Here is a 19274-nt window from a genome sequence, read left to right as displayed (position 1 = left end):
TGATCCTACCTGCTTCGGCCAATCCGATGCCTTGCACGTGGTAAGCCGCCTCCAGCTCTTGGCTTGCATGCGCCTCAACTAAGTCGACCCCCCTAAGGTTGGCTCCACCGGCTCCAGCCCTGTTCGGCGGCTCCAGCTCCGATTATTTGGCTGATCGGCCCAGTTTATGATTTTTTTGAAGTTATCGGACCTATTCCTACTATTTTGGACCGTCCTGAAGTCGCTTTCGATGTTTTCAGAAGCATATGATGCCAAATAAGTTCACTATTTAATCAAATTTAGGTTATTTTTGGAGCTAAAAGTGAATTTAATTAATATCTTTTATCCAAGTTAGATCATATATTATGTATTAACTCAATGTCATCAATGTTAAATACATCAGGTTGACTTTAAATTCAAGTTCTTTTTGTGGCCCAATTATCGATTAGAAGGGACTTAGGAGCAAATTCAAATTAGATTGGAGGATAATTAGTAACTTCAATATAGGTCACACAAGTAGGTGACTTTATTGTTGGCTTGGTTGGTTATTAAGTATAAATGACACGTGCTTTGTGGCTTTTGCACGTGACGTACTTTGTGACTGTTTAATATCTGTTTATTATGCTATGTCATACTGTGACACGTATGTTATGTTATATTGTAAGTTATGTTATAAGATGTTTATGTTAGGTTGTGGATCTTGTTGTGACTTTCATGCTATATGATATGACATGCACACTATGTTAACTAATTACCTCACGATTATGATATACTGTTACACCACGTATGTATTCATGAAAGCTATATTTATGAAAAATGAATGTATGACCTTCCTCATATATTTATGTCATGATTTAAAGGTATGAAGATCTCATGCATTTTTGTATGTCACATGGTACTTTCCCATTATAATGAGTATGGATACGTACATTACGATATCTATGTATGTCATGATATTGTGCAGGCTTCTATCTCTCCGTCTTCAACAGCTAAGCGTGGGCTAGCTGAAGGGCAGCCCATGGGGTACTATACACCTGTCTGGTAGTCCATGTGCGCATACGTGAGCCACACATCCAATTTTAGGTCAGACTAGAACGTAGAGTTTAAGTCCATGAAGAACAAGTCCCTCCATGATTGCTTGCATGTACATTTTTTTTCGACCCCAATAGTAGAGTTACTTATTATTTCTTAAAATAATCAAGTCATGTTCTACTCTTATTTTTTAGGTAATGGTAAGTCATTTTGTATGGATGACTATATCGCAGTGACGGTCATGAGACCGAAGCTACGATAGTTGCATTTATGTTTAAATTGTAGCTCTTAAGTTAGAATAGACGTTTCCGTTACTTTTTTTTTTCTTTTTTTGATTCCCCTATTTTTGTGATGCTTACTTTTATTTGAAATGAATATTAAGTTCATGTATCGTTTCAAATTATTTAAATGAACTCTTACACGTATATTAGACATGTTATGCATGCAGTAACGACCTTATTTTTAATATAAAAAAAATTAGATAGTCACAAAAACATTTTCAATTTCTACATTAATATTCTTCTATCGTTCATTTAATTTACCAAGTATTTGAACTCAAAACTCAAGACAAACAATCTGAATTCCATACCATGTAACTAAAACCAAAGTAAAAGAACAACATCAAAGATCAAATGTTTCACTTCTGTTCTATCAAATGTTTCTGTACCATGTCGTTGTTTCCGGTTGGTTAGTGAGTGAATGTTCACTTGAGAGAGCTTCTACTCGTAATTATTTCGACTCAAAATTTTAAATTTGAATATCTCAATCGTAGCGGAGCAACCCGTCTTATATAATTTGTATCATTTAAGTTACATCCATAATGTAATTTCATATCATATAAATATAAGAAGTGACATTACATGTAAACTCCTTAGGTTAGGTCACGATCCTGGTAGAATCACACTATATACATGCAAAAAAAGTAATTTTTACCGTCTCTTAGGATACTACACTAATAAAATTATATTAATTCAAGGAGTGACCCTATATGTTTGTGCACGTTGTGTAAGACACGATCCAAGTGGAATTATATCATATAAATGAAAGGAGTGGCTTAGTAGTTTTTAAAACACGACCCTAATAAAATCACATCTCATTTGTGCTAGGAGTGGCCTTGCAATTATTAGAGTACAACTCTTGCAGAAATCATGTACATACTAGGCTTTAAACAACTTCGTAATTCTACATTTAATACTATACCTTAACTTATTCAAGAATAACAAAACCGAATCGACTAAAACGGTTCAAACTTAGTTGGTTTTTCGACTAATCCCAATTGCATTGATAATGGTAACTTTTTACTTTTTTTTTTTTTTTTATAATTATAATTATTATTTTCAATTTTCAATTTCATATATTACAAATAAATAGAATGAAATAATTGGAGGTAAAATAAAAGAATTAATCTCATGTGTTTTCTAATTCCTTGTCCATCTCATTTCTCTTCTTTTATTAAATCTAATATCTTTTGGTAAAATTAAAAAATTCTAATGGTTTGGTTAAATAAAATATTTAAATAACATATACAAATAAAATTAGACTATATTCTCTTAATAAAAATTTATTTTAATATTTTCATATGTAATTTTATTTTATAGTTGTTATTTTTAATGTCAAATAAATTGTTACCATCAAATAAAATAAATTTGAGATTTATTACTAATTATATGTTTGATTGGCCTATTATTTAGTGATGTATTTTAATTATTAGTTGAAATATGAAAGTGGTATTTTAGTAATTATAATACAACTTATTTAGCAAATAATGTCCATGAGCTTCTAATTTTGATTTCAAATAATTTTTAGTAAACAATAACCATATAAATTCATTTTCAATTATTTTCATCTGGATTCAACCTCATTCTAACTCTCAGTACACGAAGCCCTAGAGTAAAGATTTTCACCCGTTAACAATTTATCTAGCAATGTATATTTAACTCGTTTGAGGAAGTTAAAACATTTCGTTCAAATAAAATTAGTTTGGGTTGATAGCCCGAACATATTATTAATTTAAAAGTATTTAGTTTATATATATATATATATATATATATTTTTTGATGATTTGTTTTCCAACAATTTACAAAAATAAAAAATAAAAAATAAATAAAAATAAAAAAATAAAAATTACATATTATTCTTCGAATGTAATTTCATAAAAAAAAATTGAAATTGATGTTTGAAAATAAACCATAGATGTTTTATATAAATAAACTTTCACTTTCTTATAAAAATAAATAAAGATAAATAAACCGGAAAAAAAAAGAAAAATAAATAAATAAAACTTAGTCCAATTTAGTCTAAATATTGATTTTAACCGATGGTTTAGATTAAAAAAAAAGGATTAATAAAAATAATATATACCAACCCAATGAAGTGAATACCCTAATCTCTGTCTATTTTTTTAAGTCAAAATATCTATATGTTCGGTGAGGTCAAAGATTCCATCCTTATTCTATAATTATTAAACTAAAAGAATAAGCTTAAATAAGTTAAAAGTAAATATAATATTTAAAAGTGAATTTATACATCAAATCTCCCCTTTTATTATTCTTTTCTATGGATAACAAATATTAAAATATATAAAACATTATGGTTGGGAAGTTTGAAACTCCCAATGGAGAAAAGTACAATTTAGTGAATTTGTTATTTTTATCCTAAAAAAATTTAGAATAAAAAAATCTTTTAACATGAAAAAAAAAAAACATATATGTATGTAAGTATATATTATTTAATTAACAAGAAAAAATCTTTTTCTACTCGTATCTAGTTAAAAAGCTGTTTCCACAAATTAAATAAAAGAGGGTAGAAAAAATAAACCATAAAAATTAAATTAGTAGAATAAGAATGAGATTCTCAAATTTTGAAATAATTTAACGTTTTATTCCCATTCCTAACTTTAGAAAACACAAAAATAAATCAATAAATTGGGTCCCACAATTTTTATTCTAATTCTTAATTAGGAAATGCTCTATTAATAGTCAACTACTTTTTAAAAAGACTAATATAATACATATATATATATATATATATATATATATATATATATATATATTTAAAAAGTAGTTGCTTCACAAAATACATCAAACTTAAGTGTTGGATAAAATGTTCATATAAACTTTTATATAATATGTGAATTATAAACTTTTCTAATGAACTAATTAATTATATATTAGTTCCGTTTACGACAAGGGAACCTGTCAGGTACTAAAAACCTAATGTAATATTTAAAATAACTGAAATAATATTAATATATTATAATCAAAGTCAAATTTAAAATTTAAGGGAGCTTGAGAGTGGGGGCGTGAAGGAATATTTCTCCCAATTTTTGTGGATTCTTTGAAAATGAATTTTCTTTTTTTAAAAAAAAGAAAAAAAATTTAAAAAAAAATTGAAAAACGGTGCCTTGGTGTTCAAACCTTATCCACAATTGGGTCCCACTCTACAGCATAGTCCAAAATCACACCACGTGGACGGAATGCACTTACGTGTGCAAAAAGTTTTCGACACGTTTCACATTTGTCCAAATCCAACCAAAATCTAATACGGGAAGCCGCAATCACTTACCATGAGGAACATTGCCAGGCGGGTCCCATGTTTTCCTCGCGTGCTGCCACGTGCCTCCCAATAAAACGACAAAGCTTAACCAAAATAGTGTCTCACTCTTCATCCTCTGGCCGCTATTTTCACCAAGAAAATTATCCAAATAACTTTTTATTATTTAAAAAAAAAATAATAATAAAATAAAATTACAAAATCCAGAGTTTGTAATTAACGGGACAGTCCCGAATGGACTGGAATGGCGGCTGACGTGGAGGCTTGGATTTGGGGGCGGGGGCGGGGGCCGGGGCGGGGGCGAGGGCAATTAAGTCAATTGAGTTTGCCGTCTGCAGAGGCTCTATAAGTTTGAAGGGGGTGTGCCACTGCGCTTCTTCCTCCACCGAATTGGAAACCGAACGTAGCTGTTAACCTTCTACAAAGAGAAACAACATAAACCCACTGCGATTTTGCCGCCGGAGATTTCCCACACCTCCTCACTCACTCGCTGTAGCTCGACTTTTGCTCCGACTGAGTTTTTCAACAATCGCTGGTCTTTTCCGCCGGCTAGATGGTTCAGCTGATGAATTCGGGCACGGAGAATATTCCGACGACGACGAAGAGGCTGAAGAAGGAGGTTGAGGATTCTTTTGACGACCGACACGATCAGTTTCACAAGCGTTCCAAATCCGAGTCCTCTTCTCAGGTATTGCTCTGATTTTCTCTCATCATCTGGTTCAAATTGTTCTTAGAATAAGCGATTCTTTCTGGTTCTTTTGTGGCGGTAATACAAAACAGAGTACTTTGTGGATGATATTTGAACTCACAACAGGGTTTTGCTTTTCTGATTTTGTTTTTGAATATGCAGAGGTGGACATCAGAAGCCAATGCGTTTTCCATATCGTCCACTCCGTACAATCCTCTGGATGAGCCAAGTCCATTGGGTTTGAGCCTAAAAAAGAGTCCGTCTTTGTTGGATTTGATTCAAGCAAAACTGTCACAGGAAACTGCTGAATTAGCGACTTTAAGCAAGAAGGAGCAGAAGGGAGCCAATGGTTTTAGTACTGCAGACAAGCTCAAGGCTTCTAACTTCCCTGCGTTAATTCTCAAGATTGGTACTTGGGAGGTACTTATCTTGTTTACCCTTTGGCTGCTTGCCTGCTTACAACTTTATTCTTAATTGTGGTTCTGGTTTTCTTGAGTTGCAGTATAAGTCGAGATACGAAGGAGATCTAGTGGCGAAGTGTTACTTCGCCAAGCATAAGTTGGTTTGGGAACTTCTAGATGGGAATCTTAAGAACAAGATTGAAATCCAATGGTCAGATATCATCGACCTCAAGGCGACTTATGCCAATGACGGTCTCGGGACTTTGGATGTCGTAGTGAGTTACATTGTTTCCTTCATCAAGCTGTGGGATTTGCAGCCTGTACTTCATAGGTGTTTACCATTGTGTTCCTCATTCTGTTTTGCAGCTGGCGAGACAGCCCCTTTTCTTTAGGGAAATAAATCCACAGCCTAAGAAGCATACTTTATGGCAAACAACAGCTGACTTCACTGGTGGAGAAGCAAGCAGACACAGGTGCCTGATTCATTTCTGTTGCTCAGCCTGACAATTTGGGTCTTTTTTAACATTGATTCTATTTCTGTATACTCCTGCAGAAAGCATTTCCTGCAGTGTTCACAGGGCTTGTTAAACAAGCATTTTGAGAAGCTCATACGTTGCGATCCTCGTCTCAACTTTTTAAGCCAACAGCCAGATATTGTGTTGGAATGTCCATATTTTAAGACCAATGGTTCAAATGAATCCGAAGAAGGAATTGATTTGAAGAGGGAGGAGGGAGCTACTTTCTTTAGTTTAGGTATGGTGTCATCATCTGGAACTCGATCACCTTCCACCATTAAAGAACATGAGTGTCTTGCTGGTGCTTCTGAAGAATATTCTGAGCAATCTCGATCATCTAACTCAGGTAACGATATGAATACAATGAATGATGGTTCCACCAAAACATCCATGTTTTAATTCTGTCTTCAAGCTGCTGCCTTTTTCCCTTAGCTCTGCAAATAATTTGACTTGCTAACTATACATTTCAGGGCTGGAAGCTCGCATGACGATTGAAGAATTGAGAAACCATGGATCAGAAAGTTCAAGACTGTTCAACAAATGGGATCAAGTCATTGTTCCTGGAGTCCGTCCATCAATGTCTGTTAGTGATTTTTTCAGTCATATTGAACACTGCCTATCACAGCAGATGACACGCAACGGCTACATGTTTTCTGAAGAAAATCAACAAAGCAGAGAGGGCACGGAGGGACTTACACAGTATCTTTTTGGTGATTCTGAACATGCATCCGACTCTGGTGAACACAGACCATCATGTCCAGGCTGAATTCCCTATGTTGTCTTCTGCAGAAGGATATTCCTCAATGTCTAGAACTTCGTAAACCAAAACCTGGTCATAATAGCCTCAACATCGGTGCAGCAACACCAAACCCATTTGCAAGAAGGCTTCCCTGCACGCAATGGCTCGATGTTAAGGAACGATTAGGTGGGTGGGTTGCTGCTTAACCTTCCAAGAATAGCTGCTCTCCCTCGGTTTTTGTTCAACTTGTTCGATGATGGTTCTGATGACCGTGCTATAAAGCCTTTACTTCGGTTCATCTTGTAAATGGAGAACCTAGAAAAGCCTCTAAATCCGGTCTCTGCTGAAAAGAACAAAGGATTACCCCTATCGTCCCATTATGTGTAGTTAATAACAGGTGCCTCTTCAGAAGTCAACTTGTGTAAACATAAGCAGGGTGCTTATTATATATGTGCCTATATCGACCAATGGCGAAGCTTCTCTTTCTTGTCTCGACTTTGTAAACCTACGAGGCAGGTTGAGATATTTTTTGATACTAAATCCTGAAATCTTGTTCAAATCCCATACAACACCATGGTCACATAGATTATCTATTGAATTATTCTTTTTTAAGTTCACAAGTTTGAAATGAGCGAACTTGACTCGTTCTTCTCTCTTAGGATGCCTAGAAATCACGAATAGATCCAAGAAAAACTATGCACTATCATCTAGCTTTCTATCACTAAATTTCCATGGGTTAGAAGATATAAGTAGACTTGAATCCACTCTTTTTTCTTTAGATTCCTTGAAATCATGTAATATTTTAAAAATCTTGGTTCAAACTAGAGATTGTGAATTGACATTATTGAATGTCATTGAGGTTTGACATGCCCAAGTTTTATGCGGAAAACAAAGATGCAGAAGAACAAGTACCTGCCGTGGCCTTTCCCAATCAAGTGGACTACGCGCAAAACCACTCTCCAATAATGGCACCATGAGCTGGAATGTATAGCATGTGATCAACAGTTCCATTTGGCCTGCAATTGCACATAAAAATTTTATTTTAAGTTTGTATTCACCTTATTGTATGTTGACTAAACATCTTACAAGTAAAAGAATGCATCCACGTCAAGTAGATATTTTAACTGAACAGACCGAGAAGGAAGAGGATAATATGTCTGGAGGCCAGTTAAGGGTCTTTGAGAAGTATCTGTGCGAAGGAGAAGTACTCAGAGCATGTATATGAAAGCACATAAAGTAACAAATGTAATGATCATCATGACTCAGCCTCGACAAAGTTAAGACGTGTGGAGCGTCACTAGTCATAATGATAAAACAATCAACCATGACGAATGATGCTACTGATGATTAATCTTCTTCCCAATTTGAATTCCACTCGAAATATTCGCAATATGGATTGAAAGAAAAGGGAAACGTAGTGTTCCCACAAATGGTTGGGGATAAAATACCAGCAGTAAGTGAGAGCAGATCTTGACTTATTTGTAGGACAAATTCTGGATTAGATCTTCCATTCAAACCATATTATTCAAATCTTGCAATCCATGGAAGATGAAAAGTATAGCTTTTCAATCACTCATTTGTTAGACAAACACGACTCTCCATAATGGTATGATATTGTCCACTTTGAGCATAAGCTCTCACGGCTTTGTTTTGGGCTTCCTCAAAAGGCATCAGCTCAATGGAGAGAGTATTCCTTGATTATATAAACCCATGATCATTCCCTAAATTAGCCGAGGTGGGACTTTCATCATCCAACACCTCCCCTCGAACAAAATGCGCCTCCCCTTAATCGAGGCTCGACTCCTTTGGAGTCTTAGTCATTTTTTACTGCCTTCAAGGAGGCTTCACTCCTTTTTCTTTTGGAGTCCTTCATTCGATATTTGAGGATTTACCAATCTATTGGCACGACTAAGTTTAGGGCATGGCTCTTGATACCATGTTAAACGAACACGACTCTCCACAATGGGTATGATATTGTCCACTTTGAGCATAAGGTCTCATGGCTTTGCTTTGGACTTCCCCAAAAGGCCTCAGCTCAATGGACAGAGTATTTCTTGATTATAAACCTATGATCATTCCCTAAATTAGCAGATGTGCGACTTTCATCATCCAACATCATTCACGTACGAAGCACCAGTAGGAGCGCCTAGAACTATTGCTCCAAAAGCATTAATAATAGCACCTGCATAAGAAAAGGCCACATCGATCCGATTATGACATGTTCAGCGAGCAGAACCAAACAGCTATATATCATTTGGATAAGAAAAATAAAAATGGCTATAACAACTATTACAATCCTTCCTTCTGACACTTTTAAAAACTCTCACAGCACGACATTTGAAGTCTCATTTCATATCAAATTTGAGCCATACGCTATCTGAGAAGTAGTTAACGACTTAACACAAATTTGAGCCATTTCATATTTTTCTAAGGTTCTATTTTGCACAATGAGGACTCATTCTTTTGAGAGGGCTTCCTTATGAATGCTTGTTTCATTTATTATCAATCTAAACTAATAAAAATCAAAAGAAGGCAAGTGGAATGAGCTTTTACATACTAACCAGCAGGGAGTCCAAGTATGCCTCACGCCACAGCCTTCAAGTACTGCAAATTCGCACAGAACACAGTCCAAATTTTAATTCGTTATTTGGTTCCATAACACTCCACACCTTTTTTTCCCACGAACAAATAGAGTAAAGTGATACAAGCAAAGAGAGTCAACTATACCGAGAATTGCTTTCGGTCCGTACGATACCGGTTGTAAAGAAGAATCACAATCGGACAATCAACAGCCTGAACAAGGAGAAGAAGATAGATCCTTCAAAATGTAGAAAGCAGATTCGAAAACAGAAACCTGAGGAAGAGGAGGGATGAAGTTGAAGCGAGTTGAGAGAAGACGTACCCTAATCAAGAGAGAGTGCGAGAAGGATCGGAGATGCGATCGGTAGAGTAGATATAACGAGCAATCCAGAAGGCAGGCCGCAGATCAGGTGGACGAAGAACGGCTCTACAATTGTCACGGGAGTTGAGGCTTTATCTCCATCTCCATCTCCATCTCCATCTCCGTAACTCATACAGCAATGCCCCGCTATAAGCTTTTAAAGAAATAAAAATATTTTTATCTTTCCTTTTTTTTTTTTCTTAAAATATTTTAATAATAACTTAAATTTTAAAAGAATTAAGAGGTTACGGAGGTTATACGTGTATTTAACTCACCTAGGTTAAAGTGTTCAAATATTATATAAAGTTTTTTATTTTCATTCTAGACCTAACAAAAGAATAGAGTTTTTATTTTAAATTCATTCGGAGTTAAATTTTTATTTTGCAAATTCTTATGTTTAGAATTTACTTGCTAGAGTCATACAAATGGTATTGATCAAACATCTTGTGTATTGATTTGAATCTCAAATTTAGAAACGAATTTTCTTTATTCTTCATTTTGATCATTAACGTAATTATTTCTAACTTTTTCTTGGATTGATTTTATAATACATAATGTTTGCACAAGCAAGAGTAGTTATTACACTTTTATTATTGAACTTTGATTCATTTTATAGGAAGGTGTCTGTGATGAGAAGAAGAACTCTTATATGGGAGGTTGTAAGAAAAGGATTGCTTTTCCAAGCACAAAAAAATGGATCCATGCAACATGGTTATGTTATCTATGATTGAGCCATGAAAAAGAAAATGTATCTTGTTGGTATAGGGAATAACTCTTTGATATCACATAGTTCATATGTAAAGACCCAAGCATAGTGTAATGACTCAAAATTTTCTATTTAATTTAAGGTCGCTAGTGTACACATATCATGAAAATTAAATGCGGAAATACTTCATTTAAAATTTCATAAAACATAACCTTCAGCTTAAAACACAGCCATAGACTTGTGTGTTTTGATAACGCCTCAAAAAACGACACAACAAAAGACTAAATAATATAAATAAACCTTTAAATTAAAAACATTCTATTCTAGTCTAAAGCTAAGAAAATAAATACGACTACTCTATGCATGTGTCATGGTCTCGAGTTGCGATGTCGTCGTTAGCCGTACAGAAATGTCTTGCCTTAATCTGAAATAGAGGTAGCACGTGGCTTGAGTATTTCAAGAAATACTCGTAAGTGAACCCACTATTGGGGGTTAAATGCAAGAACATGCAAATGCAATGACGGGACCTATCATATGAGTCTATTTTCCTACGACACTATCCTAATGGGCAGCTTAGATGTGTACCATATACTCTACACACCGCCCATATGTGCGAGTACGGGCTGACCAGATAGTTCGCACACTGCTGGACCCTTTTTCTTATCGGGCAAGCCTGCTCTAGTAGCTCCTTATGTCGGATACCCATTAGAATTAGTAACCGTCACGGCAGCATTATGTAAAACGTAATGATACTTCACCTGCCTAGTGATGTACGCGTCTATACCCTCATGATGGAATAAGGGTATCCCTCAATGCATGAACACACATAATGCATGAGGTTCCAATATTTTTTCGTTTTCAACATTATTAAATATAACCCGCTATCAGTCCTCATTTATCGTGATTTCATGTCATTCATATCATGTTGTATACACACAATTTAGGAGACATAACATATCGTTCCTTGTTTTTAACATAACATTTTATCATATACATATCACCATGACATATTGCATCACAATATATCATATCCTAAACATGTCAATTTATCACATTTCTCGTACCATAATATATTTCATATCATATGACAACATATATATATCCTTCATTCACATGTCGTATCATAATTATATCATATCGGAAACACTTCGTGGTCATATCGTTCCCTAACTTATCATAGCCTTAATGTTCTTATACATATCATAGTCATATCATTACATGAACTTACCTTAGTCATATCGTAACAGTAACGTATCCTAACACTATCGTTCTATCAATCTATCATAATTCTATCACTTTCTACCTGTAACCTAATCGTATTATCTTATGAATCGATCGTGACCATATCGTTTTTCTCAATCTCTCATATCCATAGCACTTCAATAGTAACCTAACCTTAAAGTTTCATGATACTCCTATCGTTACATTGCGTTTAGTGTATTCTTCTCATATCCTATCTCAAACATATCATTGAACACATTGTACCGTAATTATTATCATACCATTCACATATCATAACATATACATAACATATCATAAGCATATTGATTCACAAACAATTCACACTTATCAATATATATGACACGTGCAGAACCACAGGGCACGTGTCAACATCAAATATAACCATACCGATAGTAAGGTCACTTACCTGATTAGCTTAAGTCATTGTCACGAATATATCGTTAATGAAAGTTTGATTCTGTCATTTAAAATCAAAGTCAACCTATATGAGCCCATGACATCAGTTTCACATTTCAACATTTTTAAGACAAAGAAATATCCATTGTTGTTTAGCGGTAAGGATATATAGCTTTCACCTACGAGACTTAGGAGTTCAATTCTTGGCAATGGAAAATATGATATTATTGTACCATTTTATGAGATATTTGGATAGGATATTATATTGGTATAACCATTGGTACCACTATTTTTAAAATCCTTATTGTTTATATTATGGATATTTGTACGACCGAGAAGTTTACTGACATTGAGACAAAGAAATATCCATTGTCGTCGAGTGGTTAGGATATCAACTTGGCACCAAGTTAGCATTTTATAGCATATTTTTATATTTTGGATATTTGTACAACCATTGAGAAGTTTAGAGGCGTTGAGACAAAGAAGCATCTATTGTCGTCCAGTGGTTAAATTCTTGGCAATAGAAAACTTGGTATCATTCACGTCTCTTGGGTTCAATTCTTGGCAATAGAAAACTTGGTATCATTGTACCATTTTATTTGAATTTGATCCTTAATCCATATCGTTTATATTTTAGATATTCGTATAACCATCGAGAAGTTTAGAGACGTTGAAGACAAAGAAACATTCATTGTCATCCAAGAGTCGTGAGTTTAATTCCCGACAATGGAAAACTTGGTCCCATTGTTTTATATTTTGGATATTTGTATGACCATTGACAAGTTTAGAGGCATTGAGACAAAGAAACATCCATTGTTGTCCAGTGGTTAGGATATCTGGCTTTCACCCAGGAGACCCGGGTTCAATTCCCGGCAATGGAAAACTTGGCCAGAGGGTCACTTTGACAAACATCATCTCACTTTCATATAATATAAATACTTCATATCTCATTCTTATCTTATAATATATCGTAACAGAAACAATGATCTTTGATTCTATCCCGTGGTTATCTCTAACTCCAATATTTCACTATCTTGGCTCATGTAAGATCGTCCTTTGAAGCAAATATTGAAAACTCCAACACAAGGAAGAAAAAAGAACCTTTTAACAAAAGTGAAGATGATTGGCCCAAGTATTAATTTGAGCTTTTTTTTCTTTGTTTAGAAACCTTTTCGATGCAATTATTATTTCTATTTACACTATATTTTTATATTGTTCGAGGAAATTTAAGACTAGAGACCCTTATACTTATCACCCTACGAAATGGGGCTAAAAGTCGGAAAAGGCATCATTTTAGTTGTACTAGTAGTTGAGTCAGAGTTAGAGTTAGACCACAAAAAATCCTTCCAAAACGGCTTATGTTTACGCCTTGTCTGGTGGTGATGATTGATCAACTCAGCTTCTGATTGCTTCAATATTTCCCACATAACCTTTACATCTTGATAGCCACACGTTTCTACATCGTCGTAAAGTTTCACAAGTCCTTCATCTGTCGAACTATTAAAAATTCAATAATAGTGTAATTTCGACGTGCAACAATAAGAATAAGAAGTGGTACAAAAGAGTAAGCCATATGAATCTGATTCCTTGTTGGAAGCATCTTTGTTTGAAAAAAAAAAAAAAAAAGACACAAAATTTCCTCTTTTTTCAAGCCATTAATAATGCTATGTGACATGGAAGCATAAAAAATTGCTTTATCTCATCTTTATCCAATCCACCTTTATAAAGTTAATTAATTAATTAAATCCCTTATTTTTCTTAATTTTAATTACCATAAATAAATAATAATAATAATAATAATAACCCACCATTTTTTTGATAAATAAGAAAATTAAAATTTATCAAATTTTTATTTTGTTTTGAATGTCCTTAAAACTCAATTAAATTAATCCATTTTTTCCCTCATATATATATAATTATGCAATAAATTTCATTAATTATTACTATAATTAAAAAAAATCCGATTCTAAAATTAAAAATTATGCGATAATAAAAAAAAAAGTGTACGGACGAAGAGGAGGGCAAAAAGGGAACAAAAAAACTGACCATTTTTGCGAGCTTTAAGACGGCCATAGACGGCGAGCCAAACACGCCGTACCGGAAAAATAATCTGACGCCAAAAACCCATTACAACACACCCTTTAATTTCAATCTTCTTCTTCCTCTTCCTGAACAACCACCCACCGCCGCCGCTGAATCGACACCCTAGCTCAGCCAGACTCGGCGGGCGACCACCACCCACAGCACTGTTTTTGTAGAGAGAGAAAGAAGAAAGAGTATGGAAATGAGAGTAATGAGAGGTTGTTAATATATATAATGAAAGAAGTCCACCGACACGTGACCAAACCATAATTAATTAAAATGTTCTCTAAAGTTTTAAATTAAATTAAATTAAATTAAATTAAATGTATGTATTTATTATTTTGGTAATGTGTATTAATTAAAGGGGAATAATACAATATACACTAAAGATACACTTTTCTTTCCATGATTAAGACTTCCATTATTCCTCACCTTATAATATAATTTGTTAACTCAACTTAACCTAAGTTTTTAATTCAATCCAACGGATAATTTTGAGTATTTCTTTTGAATATTTTAAATAAATAGAAAAATTAATATCCCCTCAAAACTAAAATCTAAAATTATATTCCAATATAGTTAAACATAATTCTAACTAAAATTTGAAAATTCCCAACTTTTGTTTAATTCCTTTATATTAAAAATAAATAAATAATAAAAAGCATAAGCCATAAAGAATATATAACTTTTTAGATTTGTTTTTAATATCATTCTGCTTTTGTATAATAATTAATGAGAATTTATATAAATAAAAGTTTATGAACCTCTTGGTGGGTTTTCAATTAAAAGCTTTACCCTTTTTAACATAAATAAATATATATAATAATTATTATTAATATATTTAATCATTTCAAATAAATAAATAAATAAACCATTTTTTAAACCTAAATTCTTTTAAATATAATATTATTAATTGGGTTATTAGTGATAATTAAATTTATAAAATTCGAATTTGTTAGATCAACACGATGGGTTATTAGTGATAATTAAATTTATAAAATTCGAATTTGTTAGATCAACACGACTCTCTGTAATGGTATGATATTGTTCACTTTGAGTACGAACTCTCATGGTTTTGCTTTGGACTTTATCAAAAAGTCACATTCTAATAGAGATAGTATTGTGAAGGTAAAGAAATACAATTATCATACAATTTCCCATTTTTAGTCTATGATTTGGTTCATAATTAAAGGATTAGGTTTCTTTTTTACTGTGTTACATGTTTATAACAGTAGTTTTATGTTTAGTTGATGTTATTCACATCACATTCAAGGTAAAATGATTTTCAATAGGACTTCATGCACATTGTAAGTTTATAATGGTGATAAGGTAACTATACTACATTTGGGCTATGTTTCAGGCACGTTTTTTGAAAAGATGCACATGATTCTAGCACACTGATATGTTATAGTCAATATCTTAGTGTCTATATATGTACACACATGTATACGAGTACAAGTTGCTAGATCAAACTCTCTTGGCCCATTTATTAATTCAATTCATAATATGACAGATCGTACAAAATTTAAGAAGTTGTAAAAACAACCAAATTTGACTTTTTTAATTGATTCAATTTCAAAAATGTATAATCAGTCGCGTTGATTCAGGTAAACTTTATCCCATTTTAATTGCATCGTGGTCAATTTTCTATCCTTAATCGGAGTATGTTACATCTTGACCCAATTATTATGACTTCAAACAAACACAAAAAAGAATGATTAATTTTCTACTTTAGGCTGCCAACCCTAGAAAGAGCCAAGAGGGGAGAGGAAAAGTTTTAATTTTCCATGAACTCTTTGGTGGGGGCTTTTGTTGCAAATAGAGATATTTCATCACTATATTAACACATTTATTTTAAACAGTGAAAAAAAGGTGATAGCTCTGGTTCTATCCTTCCCAATAAAATACAACCTTTTCAAAAATAAAGTTTCATTCGAAACTGCTAGCGTCTATTCTTCTTGACGTCGTCTATCTTGGACTCGGGGATATAGCTCAGTAGGTAGAGCTCTGCTCTTGTCCCGAGCCGAAGCCCCCCTTCAATAGATTCTAAGAAGGACGTTTATAATTGCGAACGAATTTTATGCTAGAACCTCATTTTGTTGGTCAAAGTCTATATGGAATCTCAAATTACATTAAGCTCAAAGTTTTTTTTTTTTTTTTTTTTNTTTGTTGCAAATAGAGATATTTCATCACTATATTAACACATTTATTTTAAACAGTGAAAAAAAGGTGATAGCTCTGGTTCTATCCTTCCCAATAAAATACAACTTTTTGAAAAATAAAGTTTCATTCGAAACTGCTAGCGTCTGTTATCTTTGACGTCGTCCATCTTAGACTCGAGGAATATAGCTCAGTGGGTAGAGCTCTGCTCTTGTCCCGAGCCGAAGCCCCCTTCAATAGATTCTAAGAAGGAGGTTTATAATTACGAACGAATTTTATNAAGCTAAATTTAAATGAACCAATATAGATGGAAATGTTAAGGAAATGAGAGGTTGTCGGACGTTGTTAGTGATGGGTAAAGGGCGAAGAAAAAGGTGAGGTTCTCATAATTAAATAATTACCTCTAAAAAAGGGTTCAAAAGAAGTGGCTTTTTCTTGAGTTTATGTTTGATTACTCCTTTGACAAGCCTTAGTCATTTAGAGCCAATTAATTTGCTTGGAAGAGTAGGATCGGACTAGCCACGAAGTGTATTTAATGATTTTGGCTTAGACAAACTAAGCAAGTGACTTTACGGTTGGTTTGGTTGGATGATTTGTTTGTCGTATGATAAACATGTAGGGCACGTGTCGTGTTTTATGATTGCTTGATGTGTGCTATGTTATGTTTATAATATGATATATGTTATATGTGATATAAATCAAAATATCAACCATGCAATATAAATTTCAAGAAAGAAGTGAAGAAAAAATTGTTCAAATTCTCATTTGTTACTAAGGGTAAATTAAACGTTCATATTTATTACTTGGCCAAGAATTATGTTTACTCGTCTTCTTTCTTTAACTCATTTATTTGTTGTTATTTAGATTGCTCTTTTAATACCCTTGTTTGTGTGTTGAGTTGTCTAATCACTTTGAATTGCACTTACCTCTGGAATATAGTTTGCCTCATAAACCAATTTGTTTTGGAGTTTGATTGGTGTGTGCTCCATTGTAAGGGTGAGTTTGTAAGGGAGTGATACATTGACTTAGTGTTGACACGAGTCAACACACATGAGGGAGCGCTTGTGAGGTCCTTTTTTTTTCTTTCTTTTACTTTCTTTTGTAGTATGGCAAGTCCATAAGATAATCCTAACATTACTGATTCCCGAATGAAAGAAGCACAACAACTAACCATGAAAAAACTAATTTGAGAAATAGAGGAGTTGACAGATCGAATAGGAAGATTGTAGATTCACAATCAAGCTAGAGAATTCCACCACCTCCATAACGTGCGGATCAATATGATGAAGACAATTCTGATCAACAAGAGGGTGATCAACATATAATTGGTCGTGCCTTAATGTGAGGGGAGGCATAGTGTCCGCTCTCCACCACCCCAGGATCCTGTGGCCTAAGCAAACTCACCATGTGGCATATACGTGTGTTACAACGAGGATGAACGTTGCGAGACGAGTGTGTTGGGTGACTTCCTTTGAAATGGGGTTTACAAGGACAGTATTGGTAGGCATAGGTGTGCCATTATTGCGCATCGGCCCATGCGTTGGAGGTTGGATTATACACCCGCTATCCAGTACGGAGTCTGTAAATGACATCACATGACATGGACACGGGAGGGTCGAATTCCTCTATAGAACTTAGATGGATGGATATTTGAGATATCCCAATATTATGAATGACATGTGGGCCCATTCTCGATGACATGAGCGAGTGAGTTGTGATGGTTGACGACATTCGTGACTTGGGATGGCGTCAAGACATATAGGTCATGCTAATTGGGAACTAAGATGACATATGTGATGCAACATTGCAAAGAGAGACATTAGCCCGGAGTAGAGAAAAGGTCGAGCCAAATGACTTGGCCTAGTGTAAAAGCAAGTCGGTTTGGTCGCAGAAGATTGAATATGCAAGCACAAACGATGTGTGTAACCAAACAAGCTTGGATTTCACACAAATTTAGGGCGTATGACACGTGCATCGAGATACTTCCTCGCTATGTTTTGTATAGGCTCGTACCTTTGTGATATTTATATTCACCAGGATATTATACGACTTTTTCCCCCACTATGGTGTCTGACAACGTGAGCTTGTGCTAGTCTGACAAGCAAGGTCTAGAAGGTACATATACAAGCCCGCCTGGTGGGACCATGTGCATGTGCGTGGGTCGTGTATAGGAAAGTACTCCACATCTAACCCTGCCCGGAATGGAAAGCAGAGCCCAAGGCCATACCATGATGTTTTTATGAAAAGATATTTCCACCATGGTTGTTTGTATTTATATTTCTCGAAAAGCCTGTATCATAATGTTTAACGTGCTCTCACATACATCAATTCAACTTATTTCATGCTCAAATCTTGATAATAGGCTTCCTAATACATGCTTTCAATAGGTAAATTTGAAGTTATGAGGTACCATTACATTGTATGCGTGACACTTTTTACTTTTTACACACGTTCAGGTCTTCCAAAAATTCCAAATATTATGAAATTCTTCAAAAATATCCTACATCACAAAAAACTATGATAAGCGATGAAATTGAAAAAAAAAAAAAAAAAAAAAAAAAAAAAAAAAAAAANCAAAATAAGTATATTCGAGACATTTGAGGCAAAGCCAGTCGAATTGAACTAAACGAGGCTAGTTAGGTCAAACTTCTTCTTTCCAACGATTTTATCTTTGCATTTTCTCTCTCCTCAAGTGACTTCTGTCATACTTATCTCCCGAGTGTAGCCCCAGTTGCTTCTACTCCCTTAAACAAGTTCGAAGTTCTCTACATACTAAGTTCAACAAACTAAGAATCATGTCATTTGGTTGAGTTTCGAGAAAGCTACAAGCTTCAAAATTCG

General features: G+C 34.1%; 1 protein-coding gene, 3 long non-coding RNA genes and 1 other non-coding gene across 5 annotated transcripts; 2 read left to right on the top strand and 3 right to left on the bottom strand.

Annotated features, from left to right (window-relative positions):
- The first annotated feature begins 4751 nt into the window (after positions 1-4751).
- On the top strand, positions 4752-7564 carry LOC111790164. Its single transcript, XM_023671001.1, has 6 exons — positions 4752-5251; positions 5414-5671; positions 5754-5927; positions 6019-6125; positions 6206-6513; positions 6638-7564. Exons 1-6 carry the CDS (start codon positions 5117-5119, stop codon positions 6931-6933), a joined length of 1278 nt encoding a protein of 425 aa, XP_023526769.1. The 5' UTR covers positions 4752-5116; the 3' UTR covers positions 6934-7564.
- LOC111790165 lies at positions 6601-8562 on the bottom strand. Its single transcript, XR_002814453.1, has 3 exons — positions 7819-8562; positions 6864-7057; positions 6601-6727 (listed from the first exon to the last, which is right to left on the bottom strand). It is a non-coding gene; the product is annotated as an uncharacterized LOC111790165 (long non-coding RNA).
- A 387-nt stretch (positions 8563-8949) lies between these two features.
- LOC111790166 lies at positions 8950-9980 on the bottom strand. Its single transcript, XR_002814454.1, has 4 exons — positions 9809-9980; positions 9634-9699; positions 9468-9510; positions 8950-9088 (listed from the first exon to the last, which is right to left on the bottom strand). It is a non-coding gene; the product is annotated as an uncharacterized LOC111790166 (long non-coding RNA).
- A 3020-nt stretch (positions 9981-13000) lies between these two features.
- On the top strand, positions 13001-13072 carry TRNAE-UUC. The gene has a single exon. It is a non-coding gene; the product is annotated as a tRNA-Glu (tRNA).
- A 90-nt stretch (positions 13073-13162) lies between these two features.
- LOC111791260 lies at positions 13163-14471 on the bottom strand. The gene is made up of 2 exons (XR_002814623.1): positions 14238-14471; positions 13163-13680 (listed from the first exon to the last, which is right to left on the bottom strand). It is a non-coding gene; the product is annotated as an uncharacterized LOC111791260 (long non-coding RNA).
- Between the last annotated feature and the right edge of the window lie 4803 nt (positions 14472-19274).

The sequence above is a fragment of the Cucurbita pepo genome, chromosome LG03, assembly GCF_002806865.2.
Source record: "Cucurbita pepo subsp. pepo cultivar mu-cu-16 chromosome LG03, ASM280686v2, whole genome shotgun sequence".
Classification (NCBI taxonomy): Eukaryota; Viridiplantae; Streptophyta; class Magnoliopsida; order Cucurbitales; family Cucurbitaceae; genus Cucurbita; species Cucurbita pepo.
This window is presented reverse-complemented; position numbering and strand designations above follow the sequence as displayed.